The sequence below is a fragment of the Gnatocerus cornutus genome, chromosome 5 (assembly GCF_029298725.1).
Source record: "Gnatocerus cornutus isolate USDA-ARS CGAHR chromosome 5, icGnaCorn1.1, whole genome shotgun sequence".
NCBI lineage: Eukaryota > Metazoa > Arthropoda > Insecta > Coleoptera > Tenebrionidae > Gnatocerus > Gnatocerus cornutus.
In genome coordinates this window covers 12,847,559-12,873,520 of record NC_142237.1, presented here as the reverse complement: position 1 = coordinate 12,873,520, position 25,962 = coordinate 12,847,559, and the positions used below count along the sequence as shown (strand labels likewise).

Here is a 25,962-nt window from a genome sequence, read left to right as displayed (position 1 = left end):
TAATGGCAGTTGCCAGCTTTGTCATTAAAATTTCCAAAGCTAGATCAGGACTTTAAATTAAAAAAATGGACATGGCCACCTACTTTCCGCGCTACTTTCAATATTTTATTCATGAAAAAAATGAAAACGATTATAAAAAGATAAAAAAGACGAAACACTTTCATTTTTCAATGTAGTGCCGACTGCAAAATTCTAGGATTCGTTCGCAAGCTTCTTGCAATAAATTTTCCGGAGCAGTTAGCACAATTCTCATGAAATCTGGTATTTGGAAACACTGAAAAAAAACCTAAAATACCCCAAGAAACAAACAAATCCTACTTACGCTTCCAGGTAAACAAAAAACGGATTCCTCCTCCATCAGCTTAATTACAAACTCCGAAACATCGCTGAATGGAAATCTCTCTAAATCGAACTGCACCATCATGTACATCGTCCCTTGCGGCATATAAGGAATCAAACCTTTTCCCTTCTGCAAGCATTTGAAAACCACCTGAGCATGTCTTTCCAACGTATTGATTAAATTATCGTGAAAACTTTGCGGCGTGTTGAATAAAATCCCAGACAACGCTCCTTGGATTAAAGTGTTGCTTCCTATAGTCCGTTGGCTCAAATTGACCAAAGCTTTGCGAATATTCTTTTTGAAAGCATTGGACGTGTCGTGGACGGCGATCCACCCTAACCGCCAACCAGGGACTAAAAACCGCTTTGCTAGCCCTCCACATATCATCAAAGGCACTCCGGAGTTCAAAGAAGCAGTCGACACGAATTTGTTCCCCGAAAAAACAATCTGTTCGTATATTTCATCAGCGATCACCGGAAGTCGGTAGAACTTAGCAACTTCAAGAATGTCTCGGAGGTGCGCCTCACTGTACACCGAGCCGCAGGGGTTCGAGGGATTATTCAGAACAATCGCAGCGGTGTTCTTATCAATCTGCGATCGCAAATGGTTCAAATCGACTTCCCAGTTTTTCTCAGGGATCAAATCGTAGTATTTCACTTGCACGCCGATTACTTCTGCCAGGGTACGATATATGGAGAAGCCTGGACGGGGAATAAGCAAGTTGTGTCGCTTTTTCTCGCAACACAACGCAATTATACAGATTTCTAACGAGGATGAACAGCCGCTGCATAAAATAATGTCTTGAGAAGTGAAATTTCCCCCGTCGTGGCTTAGATATTCTGCGACCGCTGCTCGGGATCTTTCATATCCTGTGGAAGGAGCGTAGCCGTTGCAAGCACCACTCTGTATCGCGTCGATTACTGCTTGGGTTGTCTCCTCTGCTGGTTTTAGGTTGCCATAGACGGTGGGGTCTCCTACAAAAAAATTGGCTTAATTGTCTTAATATTTTAAGAATTTACCGTTTTTGAAAGGGATAAGTTAGATACCTGTAGTGGATACATGTCAATTTTGATTAATAGATGGCGCCCCACTGATTAAATGTTAAGTTATGATAAAATATCTGTTAATGTGCATTGAAAACAACAAAAACAAGTTCGTTTGGTGACAATTTGACAGTTTTGCAGGACTTGCAATGTGTAACTTGCTCTGAATGACCAATCACAGAGCCGCATTTTAAATTTGGCGCCAACAAAAATTTTGGGAATCTCGGCGCATCCACCATTAGTGAATTTCACGACGAAATATATCGATAAATTAAAACAGTTTACTGGGAATCTGAAGACTAAAGAAATTCGAAGATTTACAATAATCTACCAGAGTGGAACTATAAAAAAAAAATTTTGGAAATAGCTAACTTAATCTTCAATTTTATACTGCTTCATTTACATTTCAATTGATCTACGAGAATGATTAGCATTTTTGAAGAGCTGAAGTTGCTGAGAGTGGTCAAATTATGCAAATAAAAAACTTGTTACAAAATATTCAAATTCCTGGCGAAAAAAATGCATTTGACGTAATTTGTTACGACACTCAAAATCTCAAGTGCAGAAAAAAACGTTTTGTTTTTTAATTGATATTTACACAATTTCTGATTCTTCGAAACTCTCATTTCATTTAGCAAAAGTCTTGCTTATTTACATTAATTGACCTTTAATACAAGTTTGTTTATTACTCCAGGTATTGTATTTATTGAGTTACAAAATTTAATTTCTGAAAAGCATCTACCCTCCTTGTTAGAACGACAAATTGAAGCTTTTTTCCAAAAAAATAAGTACGAACATACCTATAGAAAGCGCAATCACATTCTTCGAAGGGTTAGGCTGGAGATCAAGCGTATCAACAATCTCTCTAATGTAGTTTTTGCAGTTATTCGCAGATGAAGAAGACGACACGTTCCACACAGCATCCACACTTCTTATATCTTGCAATGTACTAAACATACTTAACGAAAAAAAAACTTTTGTACAAGAGATCAATTTACTGGAATAAGATAACAGAAATAACTATCTCCGATCAAACTAAGAATTATATACTACTGGAACATGAGTTGACACTTTTGTAAAATATTTAATGCTATTTTTCTGTATAAATCAATATTATAATTATACAAGTTTCAGATCAGTATGCTAATTCTGTTTATCTCGTAGAGGGAACACGTGGAATTAAACACATTTTAAGGAAAGTTTTTGCCGTGAATATCATTTCCATGTTTAAAAGTGTTGATGCTGCGAAAAATTGCAATCTATTAGTGTCTCTTCAAGTGGACGAAAATAGCCAATTTTGTTACAAAAGCCCAATTACGTTGAGTTTGCTTCATAATACTTTTGAATTACACATCAATCAAAAGAGGAGCTGAAAATCTGTCTACTGGTCAAAAAGATCAATCGAACGAATAGTTTAAGAGTTATGGCCAAAAAACAAAAAGTTGAAAAATTTTCATGGTTACTGTCGAATTTTTTTTTTCGCGAAAAATCGACCATCGAATTTTGGGGCTTTTGAGAACTATGTCTGACGTAAAATGAGGCAAGGAAAACGATGGCGAAAACGGTTTCCTAACATTTCTAATAGTTTCCGAGATATTGAGCACGGTTGTTTCGAACCTTCAAAAAATTGGATCTCTGATGGCGACAACCCAAAAATTCAAACGGCCATAACTCGGTTACTTGTTGACAAAAATTGAAAATTCTTGTGGATTTTGATTCAGCGTGACATTTTGCGCAAAATGAGCCCAAATTTGTTGAGTTTGCTTAATAAATAAACGGCCAAAAACTGTTTTGAAGAGGTTATTTTGGAGTGATTTTCAATCACTGTTTCAATATGTGAAAACGATACCTTTATGTTTACACCAGTCGAAAGAGGAGCTCGAGATCTATCTACTGGCCAAATTTGAGATCGATCGAAAGAATAATTTACGAGTTATGATCAAAAATAAAAAGATGAAAAATTTTTATCGTTTGAATCGGAATTTTTTTTCGCGAAAAATCGACAATCGAATTTTGGGCTTTTGAGGACATTTTCTAACGTAGAATGAGCCGAGAAAAAGAATGGCGCAAAACGCATCTCAATATCTCTAATAGTTTCCGAGATATTTAACTTTAAAAATTAGGAAAAATAAGGAAAAATGAAAATCAACTTTCCGACTCTTTGCTCGGCCGTAACTCAGTTATTTGTTGTCGGACCTGAATTTAAATCCCACATTTGGAATCTGCGGAAAATTCTGCGTACCACTGATGTATAACTTAAGTTTACTTCAAAAAATAAGCGAGATATCGATATCAGAAATTCGGCATAGTTGCTCGACAAGTTTATTGCGAATTATTTGCATGAAAAGGTAAGTGGTGGCTTACTTTCCTATCTTTCCTATTACATTTTGCGGTGGTACTTTATTCCAACTCAAATACTTTAATTGGGTAAGTAATGTTGGTTTCGGGTGAATAAAAGACTTGTAAAGTTTCACATAATGGTTTATTAACTCTACTATATTCAGAAAATGGTGGACTTAATAGTCCCCGTTGTATGATCTACCGATCATCATCACATCATTAGTTTATTCTTATATTAATTAATAATAACCAATAGGTAATATATCAATAATCAATTCATGTCTATAAGACATAACGTGAACATGAAAACTTGACAAAATGTTTGACTACTTGAAAAGAACAATGAAAAAAAGAGTAAGAAGTTGAAGAACGGAAAATGAAGGATGATCGTTAATAATAATAATAATAATAAATACAGATCAGAATGGTCTACATAGTAATATGTATGGCACAATTTGATTAACACAAATCCTGACTGAGTACCTAGTGAAGGCAAGGGCAGTCGGCAACTTCCCTACATAAAATGAACCTTATAATCACACACTTTATCAAATGTATAGTTCACTCATCCCACGGACAGGCATGTGGAAAAGTGCAATTCCAACCGGTGAAAATGGCCCCGAACGTAATGATATTTTATAGTTATACAAGAATAAATAATTTTAATATCAACACTCACGTAGACTGAACCAAAATGATATCAATCAAGTGGCCCCCAATCAAAGCAAAACAACTTCTTCCCACATGCCTGTCTAGTATTCAACAATAAGGAGAAATAAAAGGTCCAATACCATGATTATATCTTTTCTTTAAATATCATGCATACACTCAGTTACTCATTTTTACACGAACGGTAATTAAATATCACTATATCTGATAATATCTTTATTTATATCTTTCAAAAAATAACTGTAAAGATTTTTCGACATGTTTCTCCTTATTTCTGAATAACCTCGCCCTTGACAGGATTATTGTAAATAAATTCCTAAAATTAATACACCAGGAAGTGTTCGTTCGTTGCGGAGAGAAATCGAAATATAACCGAAGATTCAACAGCTCGGCAAAGAACGAGCCTTCCGTGGAACTGCTCAACAGAACTGATGAAAAACAAATGCGGATGGCTTCATCGGCGTTTGTTTTTTAACAGACGATGCAAACAGCTAGTTGTTTGCTTTGTGATGTGACTTAAATAACAATCATTACTAAAATATCACAAAATTGTTGTTGATAAATGAAAAAATAATGAGCCACTATATACAAAGTATATTTTATACAAATAGTGTTACTGTATTTGATTAGCAGATATTAAAAAAGTCCTCTTCTATGTGGCTCATATAAGAAATTCACTCTGTTATCATTTTCAGGTAATTTTATTCGGATGTTTTAAAAATATATCAATAACAACAATTAGGTTAAATGGGCAGCCTGCTAGGTGACCTGATTATTGCGCAGGTCAGTTCTACTTAAGGGTAAGAAATCTCACACAACATAACTCACTAGTTGCGTCAGTTACCAAATCAACAAAAAAAAATCAACAAGGTAGATAAATATATAAAAATATATCAATTCAAAAAAAACTATACGCTAGATAAAAGGTGGCAACTGACAGATTTCAGGGAGAAATAAAATAACAAAATGAAAACCGTAAAGTGTTAAATCACATTGTCTGTCAGCAAAGCCCGAGGCGTTTAGCAATAGCTGCGTAGCATAGCAAAGAATTTCAGATAATCCAAAGCAATTATGTGCATGAATGATAGTCTCCCTCGCTGTTGACACATTACGTAAATAAACGAAAACCAAACCGCTTAGAAATTAATATTGTCATCTTACTGTACATCAGTAAAAAATCAATAACAAATGTCTTTAATGTACACGTAGAAAAAACGCTCTGGTCTGGCATTGCATATGTATGTACATAATGTGCAAACGGCATAATTGGTGTTCGTTCTTTTGTATATAATTATTCTTTAAGAGGAAGCGACACTTGAAAAAGGACTTTGTATAAAGTAGTTAGCAAAATTACCAAAAACGTTTTTAAATCTTTTAAGTATCATCAACAACAACTATACAAGTAAAAGTCGAAATAAAGACGAAATCGCAGAGGGCAATCGAGGAAAAGTTGTCTTGTAGAAAATAGAATAAAACTGGAAGCCAAATTGGATTAGAATTTGTTCATCTTCCTCAGCTTTCCCTCTCTTCGAAAAAGAATGAATAGGTACACCACAAAAATTTTGTTTATATTTTCTTTCGTTTTTATCATCGTGACTGAAAAAGCTCAAGCGGTTAAAAAATGAAGCTCGGGTCTGTAGGCTGAAATGCAAGATTTGTGTTCAAATGTTTGACGCAAACGAAGGGATATCGCTAAGAAACAGCTAAATCTATAACTATATTAAGTATAGAACAAGACGTAATCTTTGAACTAGGGACATGCAAGATAATATAATGTTATATGTTAGGAAATTATTCTAGGTAAGGTTAACTATGGACTATAATAATAATAATATAGCATGGGTACTGTACAGACACGTAATATTCAACTGTCTCTTGCTGTTCAGATCTGCAGGGTAGGCCTAGAGCAAAGCGTGAATGAATTCGTCGTCGTGTAAACTGTATGAGAAACTGCAGATTGAACAACAGCGGGAATGGCAGGGGCACATAAATAGCGCAACCCAAGAGAAGAGCTAACCTAGCAAACAATGCGAATGCACTAAGCAAAGCAGAGACCCGCGCTCTGACTGTGGAAGCTCTCACTCTATCATGGTATTAAAGGGAAAGACCCGATGATTGATTACAATATTTGCTTAATACTTTATTTGTAAGATCCTAGCAAATTTCTTTTAAATATTAATTCAATTGGATGAATAAAATAACTCCAATAATGCGAGTTTGTCCGATACGACCTATATCTATGTACAATATAATAATAATCATAACAGCACTCATTCAGACAGACCACCCGATATCACACACGGCGCCTCATCTCGCCCTTTAATACCAGACTGTCGGACTGTGTGGAACTTAGTTTAAATGCTTTTCAGGAACATTTATGTTTCGAGTTCAATTCTTAATATTGTGGCACTTGGTCGGGAGATATCGAGTTACGAACGAAATTAACAGTATAATCATTAAAACCTACTGATTTTTTGACTAGACGAATTTATCATCAGCCCGAGGTTTAGGTGTTGTATCTCCTATGAAAACCATCCAGGCAACCTAAAAATACACGCGAGATCCTCTCTTCTCGTCGAATTTATATAAAATAATATTTTAGAATATGTCACAGTTTGAAACATCCAACACCAATATAAAATCACAGCAATATAAAACGAAACGTGAAAAATTTAATAACACAGCTATATAAATACTCTGGAACTAATAGTGGCGCTCCAGATATCTCCCAGTTCGACTATTGTTGACTCATGGCCCACTGCCTGGGTCGAACCCGCGGGACGTTAATAATTATTTTTTTTTATTATTCCTTGATAACAATGAATATAGGGTGGCGTGTTGCACCTATGAGACAGAAGAAGGCCCTATGTACAACTCGTACCAGAGAAGGCAATAGCCAGACTAAAAAAGTAACAATTGTCCAATATCACGCGTCTCGAATATCACGCATTCGTCCGAGAATCGCCTTGCACAAATTTATTCTATCACAAGCACTTTAAATAGCAGACTTGCTGCTTTCTATTGCAGTCTATTATGAAAATGATTACCATTACGGAAGTAATCGCTGTTGTTTGCGCAAGACCATTCCGATGACTGTACACGCAATACTCCATCGATTTATCAAACACACTGTATAGTCGTACATAGGGCGTTCGCTCACTCACATAATCTTACTGCACTACACTATTCAATCAAAAACTAATTTTAACACAAACATTTTTTGTCATTATATGACCGTTATACAATATAATAATAATAAAAAGTTCTATATAAACATGACATAAATAAACGGTTCGGTGTTTGTCGTTGTGACTACTGCAGGTAAGAGGCCAAGGCAGCCATGACGGGTGCTGGTGGCAGCGCTATTGGGATGTGATAGTATTTACAAGTGGAGCGAGAGCACTGTCCCTTTGCAGCGTCACGGCACACGGCCACTCGATTATCCACCACTTCTACCCCATCTCCTGCAACAACAAACATAAATTAAACGACCATATTTCGCTCTTTACATTTTTATCCACTTCTTTTTACTCGAAATTATTGTTGCGATCTTTGCTTGTTATGTCAATAATGGCTGCTAGGCGCGTCTTATAAATTCAGTGCGTGACTATACATGCTTCTTATCTGGAGTCGATTATCAGAAAACCTATTCTGGTCCCACTTAGTTCGCATAATAGACGCTTTCCTAGGCCATTTTTCATGTTGACGCGCAAATTTGTGCTTGGCGAATACCAAGCAGATATCCATTGTTGCGCCGCGAAAAAATTATGTAAAACAAATTTTACCAAAGAGTAACTATAACGAGTGTCATTTGGTTTTGAGCCAAGAAGGAACACCAAACAAACAGGCGAGCAACATGAATGCAATGCAAACAAATTTGTTTAATAACGAAATGTTGCTTATGACATGTCAACGTCTCGAAGGTAACTGCCATGATTCTGTCAAATTTAAGGGGTACAACCACTGTGAAATTTGAAAAAAATAGGTTTTTTTTGCATATTTCGATAGTCTATACAGTACCTTTAAAAATAACATACAAAAATTTCAAATAAATATTTAAATAGTTTTTGAGTTATAGCTACGAGTATAAATAATAAATAAATAAAATAAATTAATAATAAAGTTATCTTTAAAAGCGTTTTTCTCGAAACTACATTTTTCAAATTTGCTGCAGTTGTCACTTGAAGACAAATCATCCGATCGTCTTGAATTTTTTTTTGTTTTATTGTACGATGAACCTCCAATTTTTCGATCGCATAAAAAATGTAATTTTAACGGGCCAAAAATCCTCAAATTTTCGAGCGAAATTCGACATTTTTTTTTTCAAAAATCCGCCATTTTGTCAAATTTCAAAATTTCTCCACTATCGAGGTTCATCATACGGAAAAAATCTTCTAGTTAAATAATCTTTCTATTTTTTTCGATTTAAACCATGGTGAAGGCCGCAATCGCTGCAGCAGTGGAGGGTCTTTTTTCTAGTGGCTTCGGAGATAATAACTCGGTCAGAATTAAATATTTTCATCTGAAAATTTCAACTTTTCTGCATTATTTATGTAAAATTGTATTCTCCAAATTTGAAAACATTTCATGCAGTAGTTTTCTTAAAAAAAATCCCAAAAATCACCTTTTTTTAGGCGGTCATAGTGGTTTTACATTCTTGATTTGACACCCAAAAATTTCAACGCCGCCTTTTATTTATGAAAAAAGAATCACCCTGCATGATGACATTTGTCGAGCAGTATTAATAAGCGTCTGAAAAATCAAGAACGTGTATCAAATAGTCCCGGCCTACTACATAATGTAGAAAAACGCTTTCCGAGCTTCACTTTAATGTTGAAAAAGGTTTTGTTTATTATTACAGGCTGTAGGACAAAACAAACAAAACACGATATCTACAATTTAAACGTCAAATAATTGACCGATGTTAGGAATCGACTGATCCTTCCAAAGTAACGGCCAACTGGATAAATAAAGAAATAAATGAATGCTCTAACGTAAAAAAAGTTTTGGACCTTTCAAGTTTTTGCTTCACTTTCAGTACGACATGCAATGATTCGGAAGCTGAAACATTAACTCGTCTAGGGAACAGAACGCTCCTAGGGAACATCTGCGTTCTGCAGACTGTATCCAAAAAAGCTTTGACGTTTGCAGGGATCTGTTGTCCCCATTAGAGGAAGCAGTGGATTTTACTGCTTGCTGAATCTACGTGTCGATCAAATACCTCGACGACAATACTGGAATCCTTCCTCGGATGAATTCACATTTAGTACTGTTGATGGATTCCAATTTGAGTCGAGTCACATTTCGTGTGCTCTGACGTCTAACATTGACTTCCAAATTCACAAAAAGAGTCTCAAAAATTGGAGTTTCGCAGATAATTAATCGCGACTGTAAAACCCCGAAGTAACCCTCGTTTTGTAACAATCGACTAACTAAGTGAAGTTTCCTTTATGTCAATGTAATTTGCTTTGACGTTGCTCTATTAGTCAGTTAGTCTTACATCAAACGAAAGGTCTTGCTAAACGTAATTTTATCAAGTACAGTGTCTCCCATTCCCCCAGTCAGATATTTTATTTTCGAAAACTAAAAAAACTTGTATACACTAATAAATCGTCCTATTAAACGTGCTTTTACCCTTCAAGCGAAATTTTATTACCCTAAACTGATGGCCAGTTCATTATCCGCCATCAACGTACACATTATTGCATGGTAATCGATAGCTATTTCAGGATTCACAAACAGACTATTAATTTGGAAATATCGTAATATGTTGTGCATGAAAGCTGTAAGATAATTGGAACATCGATACGTTGGTTATTGTTATTTCGCCATAATTCAATTATTTGCACTGTTATTTATAAATATTTATTAAAAACGTGTTACTTCAAAATTCAGTTTAGTTCCAATGTCCATCCAAGGTCACAAGTTGTAAAATTTTGATCCTGTAGTTCGGTCCTGTACGTTCCCATTTTAAAACATTTTGACAAATATCAAATTCTGAAGGGACAATGATGTCAACTTTGTCACCTTAAAACTAAGTTAATTCGTCTAGATTCCAACCTTAAGTAAAGAAATAACTGTCAAAGTGGACATTGTAATGTTATAAATTCATACGAACTCACCGCAGCTTGCTAGTTGTTATAAAATACTTAATTAGAAAATATTTCATTACTTCTCGGTAGCTTAATTGGCTAAAGCTCAAGTTTATACAACAATTTTAATATCCCATCGAAAGGACGATTCCACATGAAATGATTTGTCCATTTGGAAACTTACTTGTTTGTTTAATACAACTTTGGGAATTTTAGAATGACAAGGTTGCCATTGTCCCCACCAGAATTTGACATTTCTCAATTTTGACATAAATATTACTGTGTATTCAAGCTTACGTAATTAATTAGTGCGAGTAAAATCCGAGATGTGACTGCTGTTTAAAAACGGTCAGACAAATTTAATTCCGACAGAACTAAGACGATCGTCTTCTGTACCCCGAAACCTAACTCACACCGCCAACAGGAACGTATTACACGATAAAATTGCTAGAATTTGTTACCTTGCATGGACATTTGTAACCTAAACGAATTGTACTTTGTCTGGATTTTCTGAATACTGAGATACAAGGTGTTTATAAATGTTTCTAGCATCAAAGGTGGTTCTGGAATTCCTGCCCTGCACTATTTTGCCGCTTTGTTTTCATAGTGAATATAACTATCTTGAAAATTATTTATAATGTTACTTACGTCCATGACGTTTCAGTTACAGTTTCGTGTCCAAGTTTTTGATTTTCAGGTTTTAAACCACAACTAGAACCGTTTATTTTTCAAAATTTACTTTGCTCTATGTTTGAGGTTAACTGAAAATGTCAGTTGAAAAATCGAAACCCACATTTGTAATGAGCCGCAAATTTCTTTGACATTTCATAGCCACCCTTGATGCTAGAAACATTTATAAACACCTTGTAGTATCAAGGGTGGCTATGAAATGCCAAAAAAATTTGCCGCTTATTACAAATGTGGGTTTCGATTTTTCAACTGACATTTGCAGTTAACCCCAAACATAAAGCAGACTGAGTTTTGAGAAATAAACTGTTTCAGTTGTAGTTTAAAACCTGGAAATCAAAAACTACCAAACCGGAGCAGAAACGTCATTGAAGTAAGTAACATTATAAATAATTTTCAAGATAGTCATGTTCGCTATGAAAACAAAGTGGCAAAATAGTGCACAACAGGAATTCCAGAGCCACCTTTGATGCTAGAAACATTTATAAACACCTCGTATAAACCAAAATATTTAAAATTTTCACTTCTCAAAATATTCGCTTTTAGGGGCACAACCACTGTGACCCCCTAAAAAAAGTGATTTTTGGGTATTTTTTTTTAAGAAAACTACTGCATGAAATATTTTTAAATTTGGATACTTTTTTGCATAAATAATAAGAAAAAGTTGAAATTTTCAGATGAAAATTTTTATTACTGCCCGAGTTATTAAATATCTCCCAAGCCACTAGAAAAAAAGACCTTCCACCAGTGCTTGCGGCCTTCACCATTGTTGAAATTAAAAAAAAAGATCATTAAACTAGAACAAATTTCCCGTGGGATGAACCTCAATAGTGTAAAAATTTTAAAATTAGACAAAATAGCGGATTTTTTAAAAAAATGTCAAATAGACACTCGAAAATTTGATGATTTTGGCTCATCAAAATTACATTTTTTATACGATCGACAAACTGGAGGTTCATCGTACAGAGCAAGAGATACAAAATAAAAAAAAAAATCAAGACGATCGGATGATTTGCTGTTACAGTTGCAGTTGCAGTTACAACTGTAGCAAATTTGAAAAATGTAGTTTCGAGAAAAACGCGTTTAAAGATAAGCCAACTGTACTCTGCTTTGCTCCTGATTTTGTTATCTATTTTTGTAGTTTCCATTCAATAAATAAAGCCAAATGATATTTTAACATTGGAAAATAACTGACAGCTTAAAAAAGCAGATTAAGCTAATAAAAACGTTCTTTTATGCCTCCAACTATGAGTATTTTAACCATTCGGAATCGGCCCATTCTTCATTTTCATTTAAGTTATTATGTAGTATATCATCGAAGCACACAATGGCAAACGAGCTATAAAAACTTGTTAAATATTGCTGTAAAGTCCTAAAAGTAGTGCTTTTATCATAAAGAGTTTTCAGCAGTATTTTATCTGTCAAAATAAAGCCACTAGTTTGTGTTAACAGTCGAAAGTGGCGAATTTCCACCCGGCGCATCCACCATTTTTACCCAGAAAGTAAAAGAGAACTCACCATCCTGTAGATGTACAAATTTGCAAGCAGGCCGACTACAAAGTCCACGATTAAAATCTTGGCACACCGGGAGGGTGTCCAGTAACTGTAAAAACAAAATCATGGAATAAGTATGATACCAAACAAATGGGAACATATTTAGAAATGTTTGTTGTAACATAATGAGCAAGAAAAAATTTAGAAAAATATTGAAAATTGTGCACATGTATGCAAAAATAACAGGTTTTTCTCTATGTAATAAATCATAATAATTAACAAACGGCATACATAAGCACTACAATATGTCTATAACATAAATTAATTCATTCCTTCACAAATTTGGAATAATGCACATGCCAATAGTTATGAAAAACCTAAAAATTCGTTTAGTCAGTTGCTGGTTGCAGTAGAAATCAGATCGTTCAATCATTCTGCACAAAACCGTTCTTAAATATACAATTGGAGATGTAGTAGATCCGTCTTTCACACAAAATCTTGTGGGAGCAATAAGACAATACAGACTTTATAAACTACACATTTTGCTAGTAACAATTATTAAAAAAATTTCAGCAAATATACCAACAAAAGCTTGTGGCAGCAATAAAAGGCCAAAACCATAAAGCAGTGTTAATAATAAGAATGATACAAGTAGTGTATTCTTTACATGCAGAATGTTTGAAAATCTTTATGAATTAGGCGGAATTTGACTAAAGCGGCGACCATGACTTGGTGCCGTTCGAAAAAGGAGATTAAAGCACAAAACTCTACGTTAGCGTTAAATGTGAAACAATTTTGTTTCGTAAGCATTGAAAATAGGAATGCAATCAGATTGTGATGAGAGTTAGTAAAATATTTTATATTCACAATATGCTTGCAACTGATGGTAAAGAAAAGAACAAGTTACAACGAACAAGACTACTTAATTCAATAAACGAACGTTGTAACTTGTTGAAACTTAACAATTTCATGTAAGCTGGACCTCTTGCGGTGCGATTCTGGAGCGTTCAGCATACATGATGTTAAACATACGTGAATACCTGTCCTTGTTCGTCAGTGTAGACCACAAAAGGGGCGTTTTGGGGCACAGGCGCACCATTGTCTATGCCGGCGACATGCAGTAGTGCAGCAAGCCAACGTCATCGCAGCCAATCAGCGTTACGATAACATTACGTTACAGCCATTTACGATACCCACCATACACCAAGACAAGTGTGTTGTTATGTGTGTCAAAGTAGGAACAAGTGACAAACATAGTCAGAGGTTAGACAAGAAAGTGTTATCGCGCGTCTTCGTACAATTTAGGTGTCGGTGGGTCCCAAAACCAATGTACACATTTGCGAGTGTCAACAAAACACAAATAGCAAAAGTCAACATCAATCAATTCAACGATTAGTTCGTGACCACGGGAAATAAAAGACGAAAATTTAACAAAGGAAGCATGAAACAGAACAAAAATGAGAAACAAAGATTAGAGATGTTGCAAGAAATAAAAGATGCAGGCGTGGAGGCGTTGGGCGAGTCCGCGCCTGCATTAGAATGAAAGAATAAGAAAGTAAAAGATGGGATTCGGTTGGGTGGAGAATGGACAAATTAACTTACTTACAATATGTATCAGTGCTAAAGACCATGTAGTTTAAAGCGGAAAAGCAACAAATCTTGTTAGAACAAAATTAACAACATAAAAATAAGTTTAAGAAGCTGTTACGTGTAGAACAAATCTGCGATGCTACAATTAGTCTATGCTGCTGGATTCTGCAAACATAATATATTTAATGAGGCGTTGAAATAAATTTTTTAAACAAACAGTCTCACGTTAAAAGTACCTACTTATTATATTTTACTTACTACAAAGCTACAAACAGATTTAGCAAAACAAGGTAGAAATATAATCGTCGTAATTGTACAAAGCCTCTAAAGTCACTTATTGCAAAACACTACAGTTGGTTTGAAAGACACAGTTTATTCACTTGTGTTAGCCGAGACGTCTTTGCTTGCTTTTTTCAAATTATAGCCTTGTGCAATGTGCATGTAAAGAGTGCAGAGGAGAAACAGAACCACATCCTAAAAATGTATACAACTGAAAATGAAGTAAATTAGCTGGCGATGCACATTACACAAGCAATTCTGCACTTTCGACGAGTTTAGCGTTGGTTTTCTGACGAGTCTGTCTTGCGCGGTCCGCTTACCTTTCGTGTCCAAAGCAAAGTGTTAGTTGATTGAAATAAGCACAATAAGGAGTGATTAAACATTCACAAAACACAAAAGATAAACGAAAGGCAAGCAGGTCAGAACTACAGCCTGTATAAATTCATTTTATGTAGTTCAACAAAAGCAGTTCAGGAACACTTGATGTAGGACGTGACCAGACATGTTTGATAGAATCATCACTCTAAAACAAAACACCTTCAAGAGGGAATGATCATCGAGACGAAATTCGGGTTTTGGTTATGAGCAATGACTTATGCCTGTTTGAGTTAATTTACTGGAGACTGGAAAAATTCAAATATAAGCGATGATTAATAAAACAAATATCATGCATTTTCAAGCATTATTATTACAAATAATGGCGGTGATAAATAATACATACACCTCAGGATTAGAACAAATACAGTACACAGTATTTACTATAAATATGGAAAGAATTGTCACACTAGATGGCAAACGTGACCCACACCTTAGCAAAGCGTGATCAGCAGCCTAAAAGGCACTACATTATTGTGAGACGAGTTCATTATAGCTGGCAGCTGATTACGCGTGTTGGTCCAGCAAACAAAGAATAAGACGAACCTCTCTTTGCCTACTGACCAACAAAGCTGTTACCAAAACAAAAAGGAGGATCTACTCTGTTTCTGTTTTCGCATAAACCTGTCAAGTACACGGTAATCCTACTTCAAAATGCAATTTTTAGAATATATGTATCTGTAAATACTTAAATCGACAAATACTTATCAATATTATTACATGCATCACAATTTGTGTACCTTATTTTTAATAACGGTACAGTGAAAGGATCTTTAAATGCTAAATATGTAGTAAGACACATTATTTAATGTATATAGCAAATATATAATACATCACATTACCACTAGGTACTACCATTCTAGTCTAAACTGAAGTTACAAATACATCTTGAGAGACGGCGAAAAACATTTGGGACCTTTCGTTGTATGAATATCTTTCGTTTTACGCGCGCAACCAAATATTAGTTCCGCATCCAAGATTGTAAAAAAACAAAACGACAGGCAAAATAATAAACAGAGCTACATTTGTGCTTCGAGATCAAACCCAGGAAGACAAAACAATAATAACCACGCTCGGTCTTTTGGGGGGGATAATTTCATTATTTCCTCTCGAATCAAGAGTGGGGTAGTAGCTAATAGGACCATTTACATAGATGAACCCAACCCAAAAAGAAAACTCTGGATAGGACAATAATAAACGGAATAACATGCAATACATGTATCGAAAGAGAAGCCCCATGCAAAATCGAAATTCAACACAAACATAGAGCGTAAAGGCGAATCGAGTTGGTGTCTTTTTGGGTCAGTTACAGACTACAACAAACTTGTACCTACGGAGATGGCACTTCTAGTTCTAATACAATGCTTAAAAATGTCTCTACCATGCGAATCAGTTAGGCTCTCAAAATAGTTTGTCCATACGAGTAACTCTCTTCATGCATAGTAAGTTCTAACAAATACATTTCACAAAAACCTCCTGATACAAAATAAAAATTAAACTATTTCTGATTGGCAAATATTACAAAATACTAAAAAAAAATATGTGGTGTTTTACGGGAGAGGATGTTACCTTAGCGGTGCAAATAGCAGGTGTGAGGATATCACAGTTTTCAGGCACTCGCTTTTGGTCCAGGGGTCGCTCACAGCATCCCACAGATTTTTATACAAACCACGTTCGCGTTTGACTAGAATTTGAAAACGAAGAAATCCGAATCTTTCAACAATAGAATATAGAAAACACAAAAATTTGGACGACGCCTCCTTCAAACGCAAAGAAAGAAAACATGTCAACATGGCAATGTCCACAGCCTAAAATATTACACAAAAAAACAAAACGATTAAACTAAAACAATCGACATTGGAACATTATGTGGTCTTTAGTTTTTTATACGGCTGAATGACCACGTTGTTGTTATTCTGGGCCGCCGCGGCGGCGATATTCGCCGCCGACACCGAAACATTAGTCATGGGTGCCGCTGACACCGTGACAGGATACTGAGCTCCTAAAATGCCGCCACCCAACAAAGATGCCGAGCTGACTGCCGGATACGGCGTCCGGATAAGCGAATACGGGTTGATAATGGTCGGCGGCGGACGGGAAATGTTCAGCAGATTCTGTTGAGCCATCGAATACGGATTAGCCAAGCCCAAATTTAAACCGAACGGAAGCGCGGTGGTCGGATAGCGCGCTAGTGCCGGCGGCGGCACACTCAACGCTTGCTTATTCAACGCCACCCCCGTGTAATTGAGGGGGTTGAGCTGGTTCAACTGGCCAAGAGACTGGCTGACGGCGGCCAATTTGACGGCTTTCGCGTAATTCTGTTGAGCGACCTCTTTAGCAAGAGCTGCGGGATCGGGTATGGCGGCGGGTTGAGGCAGAGGCAGAGGCGGCAGGGTGGTCGACGGGGCCATTGTCGCAGTCGACGTAATCGGAGAAACGTCGTTCTCTTTGATGACGGACTGCGACACCGCCGTCGTGGTCGAAGAGGGTTCTTGCTGTTGAGGAGTAGCGGGAGAAGCACAGGATGTGGTGGGTGCTGGAGCTGGGGAGGCCGGATACTCACATGAGACGGGCACAAATGGCTGCTGAAGCTGCATCAGTTGTTGATAAGTGGTCGCGTTCGGTTGGTATACAGGCACTCCGGACTTGTCTGCCGCTGGCCTCTTGTACGGCATCATGGCCGGGAAGGCCTGCTAGACATAACAACAAAACGCTCTAATTAAATCCGTTGAAATACGAAGAAATACTTACAAAATTATCGTAATAAAAAGATCCCACAGATTTCATATCCATCTGAAAGAAGAAATGGAACATCTCATTAGACTTTGAGGCGACACACACCAATAAAAAAGTGGATAATCTTTATCGTCTCGCGCTTTCAAAACAATGAATCAACGAAAAATTCTCCACTTTTTGTAAAATCGTTAGTCTACAAAACGAGTCATTCCATCTGGTTGTATTTCAACAGACGAAATTCTCCGATAAATATTAATCACAGACAACAAATTAATAATAATTGTATTTGCTGTAATTAAAGTTGCTAGAATGTTGCGAGTTTTAATAGATCCACAGTGGAAAACTGTAAAAATTTTCAGAGTTAAATCAACAAAAATAATAAAAGCCAATTGAATGCCTAGTGACAAAGTTAAACCAAATCCAGTCGAATTGTGTCATTTTTTGGTCATGCACACACGTACAAAAATTGAATAAGCACAAAGCTTGAAAGCGTAGGTTTCTAGGATGTTTTTAATTAAGTCAAAGGGTCAAATTTCCAAGCAAAATAAAATAGCTCACAACATGCTAACAACTTGAGTCAGGTAGCAGTTCGCGTGTTTCTACACAACAAAAAAATTAACGCCGAATCCAAACTTCAAACCTGGCATTTAAACTCATTACTACTAGAAAAGTGCTTTGAACATAATTAAATAAAAACATCTCAAGAAGCTGTTTCCGAAATTACGTTACTGTCAAGTTTCGCCGTTTTCAGGAGACGGTTTTGCGGATAAGCGCGACTGACCACAGTGTTTGAAAAGCTCATAATCCAGCAAAGCCTGTGATGATTGCACTTGTACTGATTGATTTAGTTTGGTGAGACTAAGAAATAAGCATTGCACAAGTTTAAAAGCGTTGGTTTGTAATTAGCAACTCAGAGACACTGATCAAAATAAATTCGATGCAAACCGCTACCCGTTATCATCTACATGAGTGTATGTTACTTAGTGGTGTTTTGAAATTATTGTGATTCATATACAGGGTCCGGCAACACTCGTGTCCACCCCCAAAATCGCCTTTAATTTTTAAGATAAAATTTTGAAAATTTGCATACGCTCATAGTTGACAAACCTCTAGAAGCTGACGAAAAAATCTGTTTTTATCACCGATAGTTTTGACGACGCGATGCCTTAAGAGGCACAACCACTGTGACCGCCAAAAAAAAGGGTGATTTTTGGGATTTTTTAAAGAAAACTGCTGCGTGAAATGTTTTCAAATTTGGAGGATACATTTTTACATAAATAATGAAAAAAGTTAAAATTTTCAGATGAAAACATTTAGTTTTGCCCGAGTTCTTAAGTATCTCCCAAGCTACTAGAAAAAAAGGTCCTCAGTGATTGCGGCTTTCACCATGGTTGAAATAAAAAAAATAATAAAAATATTACATATTAAACTAGAAGATTTTTCCCGTATGATGAACCTCGATAGTGGAAAAATTTAGAAATTTGACAAAATGGCGGATTTTTGAAAAAAAATAATGGCGAATTTCGCTCGTAAATTTAATGATTTTTGCCCCGCCAAAATTACATTTTTTATACGATCGAAAAATTAGAGGTTCATCGTACAGAATTTGAGCAAATTTGAAAAATGCAGTTTCGAGAAAAACGCGTTTAAAGATAACTTTATTATAGTTAATAGCTGTAATAATAGTTTATTATACTAATAGTTATAACACAAAAACTATTTAAAATATTTATTTGAAATTTTTGTATGTTATTTTAAAGGTATAAACTATCGAAATATGCAAAAAAAATTTATTATACTACTAGTTATAACACAAAAACTATTTAAAATATTTATTTGAAATTTTTGTATGTTATTTTAAAGGTATAAACTATCGAAATATGCAAAAAAAAACGAAACGATTTTTTCCAAATTTCACAGTGGTTGGTCCCTTAAAAATGTATTTTTAACTGATTGTGGTTTGTGAAATCAACCCCTAATTTATTTTTTCCAATATAAATGTGTTAAAAATATCTCAGTTGTTATTTTAGATTTAATGCAAATTGTATGCAAAATTTGAGGAAAAAAAATTGTTTTATCAAGTTAGTTTCCAATTTCTTTACGTCAAAATTGGGAACTACGTTTACACCCATCTGTCAACATCTTGTGTTACAAATGACATTTATCCTTTCGCTTTAGATTGTAACAAAAGTCATACTTGGTGGAATTGTCGCTTTGTCGATGTTAGTTAACTATTTCTGGTGTCCTTAAAGTGCAACATGCCCGAGTAATCAAAACTGACCGTGAATGAAGTGACTTGTGAAATTTTGGTGTAAACGTAGTTTGCTAACTAACGGGTCGGTTTCAAGTCACGTTAACGCAAATTTGCAACCGTTGCCAAGGTATGAGCAATGTGATTGGCGTTGCTATGTTGCAAATGGGATTTGCAGTAACGAAACTCACACTTGAAATCGACCCATTACTTGCTAAACCGCGTTTTTTTCTCAAATTTTAAACACAACTTGCCTTAGATTTAAAATAAACTCAAATATTGGTATCACAGTTATGTTGAAAAAAAAATTGAATTCGCGAATATTTCCGCAAAAACTCAAAAATCGCTAAAAATTATTTTTCTTAGGCGACGCCAAACAAACCGTGATAAAATACCAAATTTTTGCGTCAGTTTCTAGAGCTTTGTTAACTGTGAGTGTATGTAAATTTTCAAAATTGTATCTGTAAAATTAAAGACGATTTTGGACACAAGTGTTGCCGGACCCTGTAGATTTGCATGGTGTACACTTTGTGATCAAGCCGCCAATTTAGTAATGTGAGAAGCAAAAGCTCAGAATAAGCGGTCCACAATGATGACGGAAGCAGAAGGCGACTTGCGCTGCGTCCGAGTCCTCATTGCGAACGTGGATGTTGTCATTGGTCGGCATCGGCCGGTTAAACAAGAAGGTGGTGACATGGTGTGTACACAATACAAGAGAAATAGTGACATGCAAAGCAAGGCGCAAATGGTACCAGTAATAGATCTGTGTCGGCGGTGCTAGGCTCACGGGGCCTCTTCTTGCCGATTTCGAGGGCGGCGGTAGCCTGGGGAGGCGCCAGCAAGGGCGAGACGGCAGCGGGCTATTAGTAGAGCAGCAACAAGACCAAGCACATCCGCCCAACGGGGTAAATAAAACAAACCAGCACTAAATTAATTCATGTTCGCTGACTTTGAGCGTCTGTCTATATACTACACACATTGTCAGTATGTGAACAAATACGGTCGGGATGGCGTAGCTTTGGCAGCGAATCAAATATAATACATAGGTAACCAATGTAACAATGTCGATATAAAACGGGAGCGACCACTGAGTGGTCGCGAATCTTTGCCGTCCTCACTATTCCAACGGTTGCGGAATAATAAGGACCTACAGCACCTCAAAGCATCTTTGTTGCAATGGAAGTGTCAGCTGAGAAAGTGCAGGTGCCTGGGCTTCCCGGAGAAGCTAAATGAAGCTAATCAACATGCATCGAGAAGCCAAATGATCCCTCACAAACGAATTTTCCAAAATTTCACCTCTTCGTGCTGCGATTTCATGCTATCGTTTGCGTGAATTTCTACTCACTAACACTCCCTAAATTTCCAATGATTTGTCACACAAAATTAGGCATATGGGGTAAAATTATTTCGGTAGAGTAGCACACAGACCGAACTGTGAACAATAGTAAGAGTGCATGCATCTATTCTGAAACACAGTGAGGACTTGTAGGTTTTCAACAACATCCAAAGCGGCTAACGGAATCAAAGTGAAACACGAAAAGGAGTAAAAAAACTTCAATTACAGCTCAAGAAATATTCAATTTAAAAGGAATAGTCTGCACAACGCCACCTGAAACTTCACAAATATGAATTAAAATCAACAAATCGGAAATTGAAAGATAACGTGGCAATACAGATTCTTGACGCAATGATGTGGCGCATCTGTCCAAATCTAACGCAAAGACGATGTTCTCCTCGTATCAACTGCTTATTCCATCATTCGCCGTTACTTCACTCTTCGAGGACGCATGCACGACAGCCGACACATCAAATGCGACAAATAATGGAATTAGCAGAAGCGGCAACAAGTAAAGATCACTGCCGATGACGCAGTCGCAATCTGAACTTTCGAAAAACATAATTTAAGAAATAAAATTTGTTACTAATCAAACCTACGTATGTTTATATTGTGCGTTCAAATAAAGGTGAACTGCTCTGTCGATGGTTTTCGCCTTCGAACTGCAATTTGAGCTTTGTTTGGAACAAGGGATATAAACGATCATGAGTTCCCAAACGAGATATTAAACCGGCGCTTTCCGAGCTTTGTCTTTGTTAGCAGCAATGTGCGCTCATTTTAAAACCTGCCACTCTTAAATGGAAGCAAATATACGATTTCGAGCGAAATTATTTCCAAAAGTGCATTTGCGTTGTTTAATAGCTAATCAAGGCGATTAATAATAGGCGGATTACCCATCACCACCCTGAGAATTAAATGACGATGTGAATCCAACTGTGTTTTGTTTATAGTAGGTTTAGGTTGCAAATGTCCACTTTGACAGTTATTTTTGGATGATGAATCAGCTTTGGACATTTTAAGGGGCACAACCACTGTACCCTCTAAAAAAGGCGATTTTTGTGATTTTTTCTAAAGAAAACTACTGCAAGAAATGTTTTCAAATTTGGAGGATACATTTTTACATTAATAATGAAGAAAAGTTAAAATTTTTAGATGAAAATATTTAATTCTGCCAGTTATTAAGTATCTCCCAAGCCACTAGAAAAAAAGGACTCTCCCCTGTGTGATTGCGGCCTTCGCCATTGTTGAAATCAAAAAAAAAATAAAAAGTTTAGTAAACTAGAAGATTTTTCCCGTATGATGAACCTCGATAGTGTAAAAATTTTGAAATTTGATAAAATGGCGGATTTTTAAAAATAAAAGTCGAATTTCGTTTGAAAATTTGATGATTTTTGGCCCTCCAAAATTACATTTTTTATACGATCGAAAAACTGGAAGTTCATCGTACAGAGAGCAAGATATACAGGTGTCCGGAAAGTCACGCACCATCGTGTTACTGTATTATCGAACATTGCCATAGATCACCGGAAAAATGTTAAAAAAAATCAATGTCTTCAATTTTTCGAGATATGATGGAATGAAGAGTAAAAATTGAATGCCAAAATTAACGATTTCTGTGCAATAATTTTAGGTTCAAATGAATTTCTTACCTAAAGGTTTTTAGGTAAAGGCATGGTACAAAAAAAATCGGAAAAATTTTGTAAGAAATGTCTGAAAACTGTTAACAAGATTTTTAAGTCAACAATCTCGATGAAACCATAGTTACAATACTCATTCATGAACAGACCTGACTAACGCCAACAATACAACAGCAACGTTACTATGGATTTGAATACTGGAAATTTAAATTATTGGAGGAACAGTTTAGCAATGTTGCCATGTTGCTAATTTTCTTTTAGTCCTCCTGCAAAAACAGAGAGTCTGAAATTTTTTTTACATTTTTTTGGTACTCTGGGGGACCATCCAATTACTCCCTTTCAAGGTGGTGCGTCACTTTCGGGACACCTGTATAAAATAAAACAAAAAAAATTTCAAGACGATCGGATGATTTGCTGTGAGTTACAACTGCAGCAAATTTGAAAAATGCAGTTTTGAGAAAAACGTGTTGAAAGATTACTTTATTATAGTAAATAGTTGTAGTAGTTTATTATACTAATAGCTATAACTCAAAAACTATTTAAAATATTTATTTAATTTTTGTATGTTATTTTAAAGGTATAGACAGACTATCGAAATATGCAAAAAAAAACACTAAACGATTTTTTCCAAATTTCACAGTGGTTGTGCACCTTAAGATGACAACATTGGCATTATTATTCCCCAGAATTCGACATTTGTTCATTTTGACATGAGATTTGAAAGATCACCGCCTTTGCAACCTAAGCCAACTAAATTCTGTTTTGCTCCCGTATTTTGTTATCTATTTTTTGTCTTTTCCATTCAATAAATAAAGCCAAATGATATTTTGACATTGAAAAATAACTGACAGCTTGAAAAAGCTAAGCGAGCTATGCGAAGGTTTGAAAAAGACCTGCGAAATGATGCTTTGACGAAGTTGGCAATTTGACGTATGAAATTCATGGGTTCTAGGGATTTTTTAAGTTAAAATCTAGGTAACACTGCTTTGTAGTAGTATAGTGACATAATAAACAACATCAGCCAAGCACGCTTGTTTTCATTTGTCGATAGATATTTAGACAGTGTGTTTGGTTGCTTATATTAACACAGCTCATTAATAAGGCCCATTAATGTATGATTTCTCAAACAACATTACGCATTAATTAATAATATTTGGAATGTTGGGAGTTTTTCTTAAAAGTAGTATCGATGTTGACTAAGATTGACAACTAACGCCAGATGTAGAAAAAACTAATAGAAGACGTGCCACAGTTCTTTGAAAACCTTCGACATTGACCTCATTTGAGCGCACGACTTTGGTATCTCATGATGTGGCCAGATTTTAGACTTCAGTGTAAGTGTACTTATAATGTGCGTCAAGGACTGGTTCAGCGGGGTTTATTGGCAGAGCATAAAATGTAGATGGCAGCATTCATGCTAAAATAAAACGTCATAAGGAGCATGACCTACAGACAACTAGATTTTTCTTGAAAAGAGAACTGTCAAAACCGACGAAGCAAAATATCTCCATTAAAAACTACATAGTAACGCTCTATTATAACTTTTTCACAAATAAAAAACCGGAATTAACAGCACATGTCATTGCATCAGGAACTGCAGTTTCTGCTTGCCAAAACTAAACGAGAAACTTCTTGCAAAAAGGAGCGATGAGAGCCTTCCTAGGAAGGCTCTTCATCGAGTTGCCGTAAACCCTCCACTGAGCAAAAAGTGAGGGAAATATTTTGACGTTCCAGTTGGAGGGTTCAGGGCCTCAAACATACACCAAAACACAATCTACGAAAAAAAAAACACTACAAAAATCGAAACCTTCCTAAGGGAACACAAGCATTCGGGAAGATTCCGTGTTTTGTTAGTTACGATAACACAAGACTATGAGCTATTAGCTTGCAAGAAAACGACAGAATCCAGAGTGACGGCTCTTCGAGCCATCATTTCGTCTAATGCCGAACAACAGAAAACAGAGAATAGAGAAAATAGCGAGCGTGCGCCCTAAAAATGCGTAGCATACCGCGCTAGCCCGCGACTGTGCGGCCTTGATTTGGGCTTGGAGGTGCAGAGGGGGGTGGAAATAGCGGCAGGGGTCGCGGTTGCAGCGGCCCTTGACTGCATCCATGCAGACAGTGACAGTGCCGTCCTCGTTGGCAGTTACAGAGTCAGCGGGATGCGCAAAGCGACACTCTGACTCTGCTCGCTTGCACGCCCCGCGCTGGTACTCGCGGCACACCTACAGCAGACACCCGGCTGTTATCAGCACAAGCCACCGCTGCATCTTAACACTGCCCCGGCTGTCCGACTATCGTACGATAATGGACGGCCGGTAGGACGCAGCTTCTAAATCCTAATCACCTACGGGTTTCATCATAAGAGCTCACCAAACAGCTGATCATTTAGTCAATGGCCGGGTAGTCGATGCAGAAGAAGATTTTACAGATTGCCAAAACAACCGGTGACTGGTTGGTACTACTGAAACGTTGTTTTGGCAATTTGCCTTGCTTGCCAAGTGCATAGAGATTTTGGTGAACAGTGAAAACTAAATGATCATCTAAATGAATAACCTTCTATCGAAAAAGCAAGACACAAGACTCGATCGCCGGCGGTTACAAAGGATGGAGGGTACTAATACTACTTAAGACAAAATCCAGTAACAGCAGACCGTGCAGAATGAAAATCGATAGAAAGTTACAAGTGCTCGTAAAGTATCTAATAGCATAACATCATCAATTTTATGTACAGCGAGTACTAGTCTCCAAAAAATATGTACATAGGGGAGGACTCATCTACAACTATTCATTATCTCGCTAGGTCAGCATTAGTGTGGGTATTAATAGTGTAAATTGTTGACCACCTTGTTGAAAATAGAAAGCGTTAGTAAAAGAAAAAAAATCGCCAAATAATAGAGAAAAACATTTTGAGAAATTCATGCAAACTTAAAAAAAAATCGAAATAAAAAATTTGTGGCTCCAATTTTGTTTAAAATTAGTGGGAACCTCAAAACTGTATATACATTAATAAAATAAAAATAAAATAATGTAATAGAACGCAGAGATGTAGAACCCCCCATTTCTCTAGGTGTAAACCGATCGCTTATTTGA

At 36.3% G+C, this 25,962-nt stretch overlaps 2 protein-coding genes across 17 annotated transcripts in view; both read right to left on the bottom strand.

The window, feature by feature from the left end:
* Positions 1-83: 83 nt before the first annotated feature.
* On the bottom strand, positions 84-2,440 carry Tat (Tyrosine aminotransferase). The gene is made up of 3 exons (XM_088036968.1): positions 2,184-2,440; positions 323-1,314; positions 84-274 (listed from the first exon to the last, which is right to left on the bottom strand). Exons 1-3 carry the CDS (start codon positions 2,338-2,340, stop codon positions 161-163), a joined length of 1,263 nt encoding a protein of 420 aa, XP_087893094.1. The 5' UTR covers positions 2,341-2,440; the 3' UTR covers positions 84-160.
* A 5,324-nt stretch (positions 2,441-7,764) lies between these two features.
* Positions 7,765-25,962, bottom strand: part of LOC148174694 (muscleblind-like protein 1) — a 77,322-nt gene continuing 59,124 nt past the window's right edge. For 3 of the 16 annotated variants that reach the window (XM_088036606.1, XM_088036607.1, XM_088036610.1), the window contains 4 exons: positions 24,879-25,094; positions 20,649-20,756; positions 17,661-17,702; positions 15,203-17,602 (listed from right to left, as the gene is read on the bottom strand). In XM_088036606.1, the coding sequence (XP_087892732.1) occupies positions 16,775-17,602; positions 17,661-17,702; positions 20,649-20,756; positions 24,879-25,094 (1,194 nt within the window). In that variant the 3' untranslated portion in view covers positions 15,203-16,774. Of the gene's footprint in view, positions 7,857-12,689; positions 12,775-15,202; positions 17,603-17,660; positions 17,703-20,648; positions 20,757-24,878; positions 25,095-25,962 lie in introns of those variants that run through there. The other 13 variants (XM_088036608.1, XM_088036609.1, XM_088036619.1 and 10 more) reach the window with 9 other exon arrangements.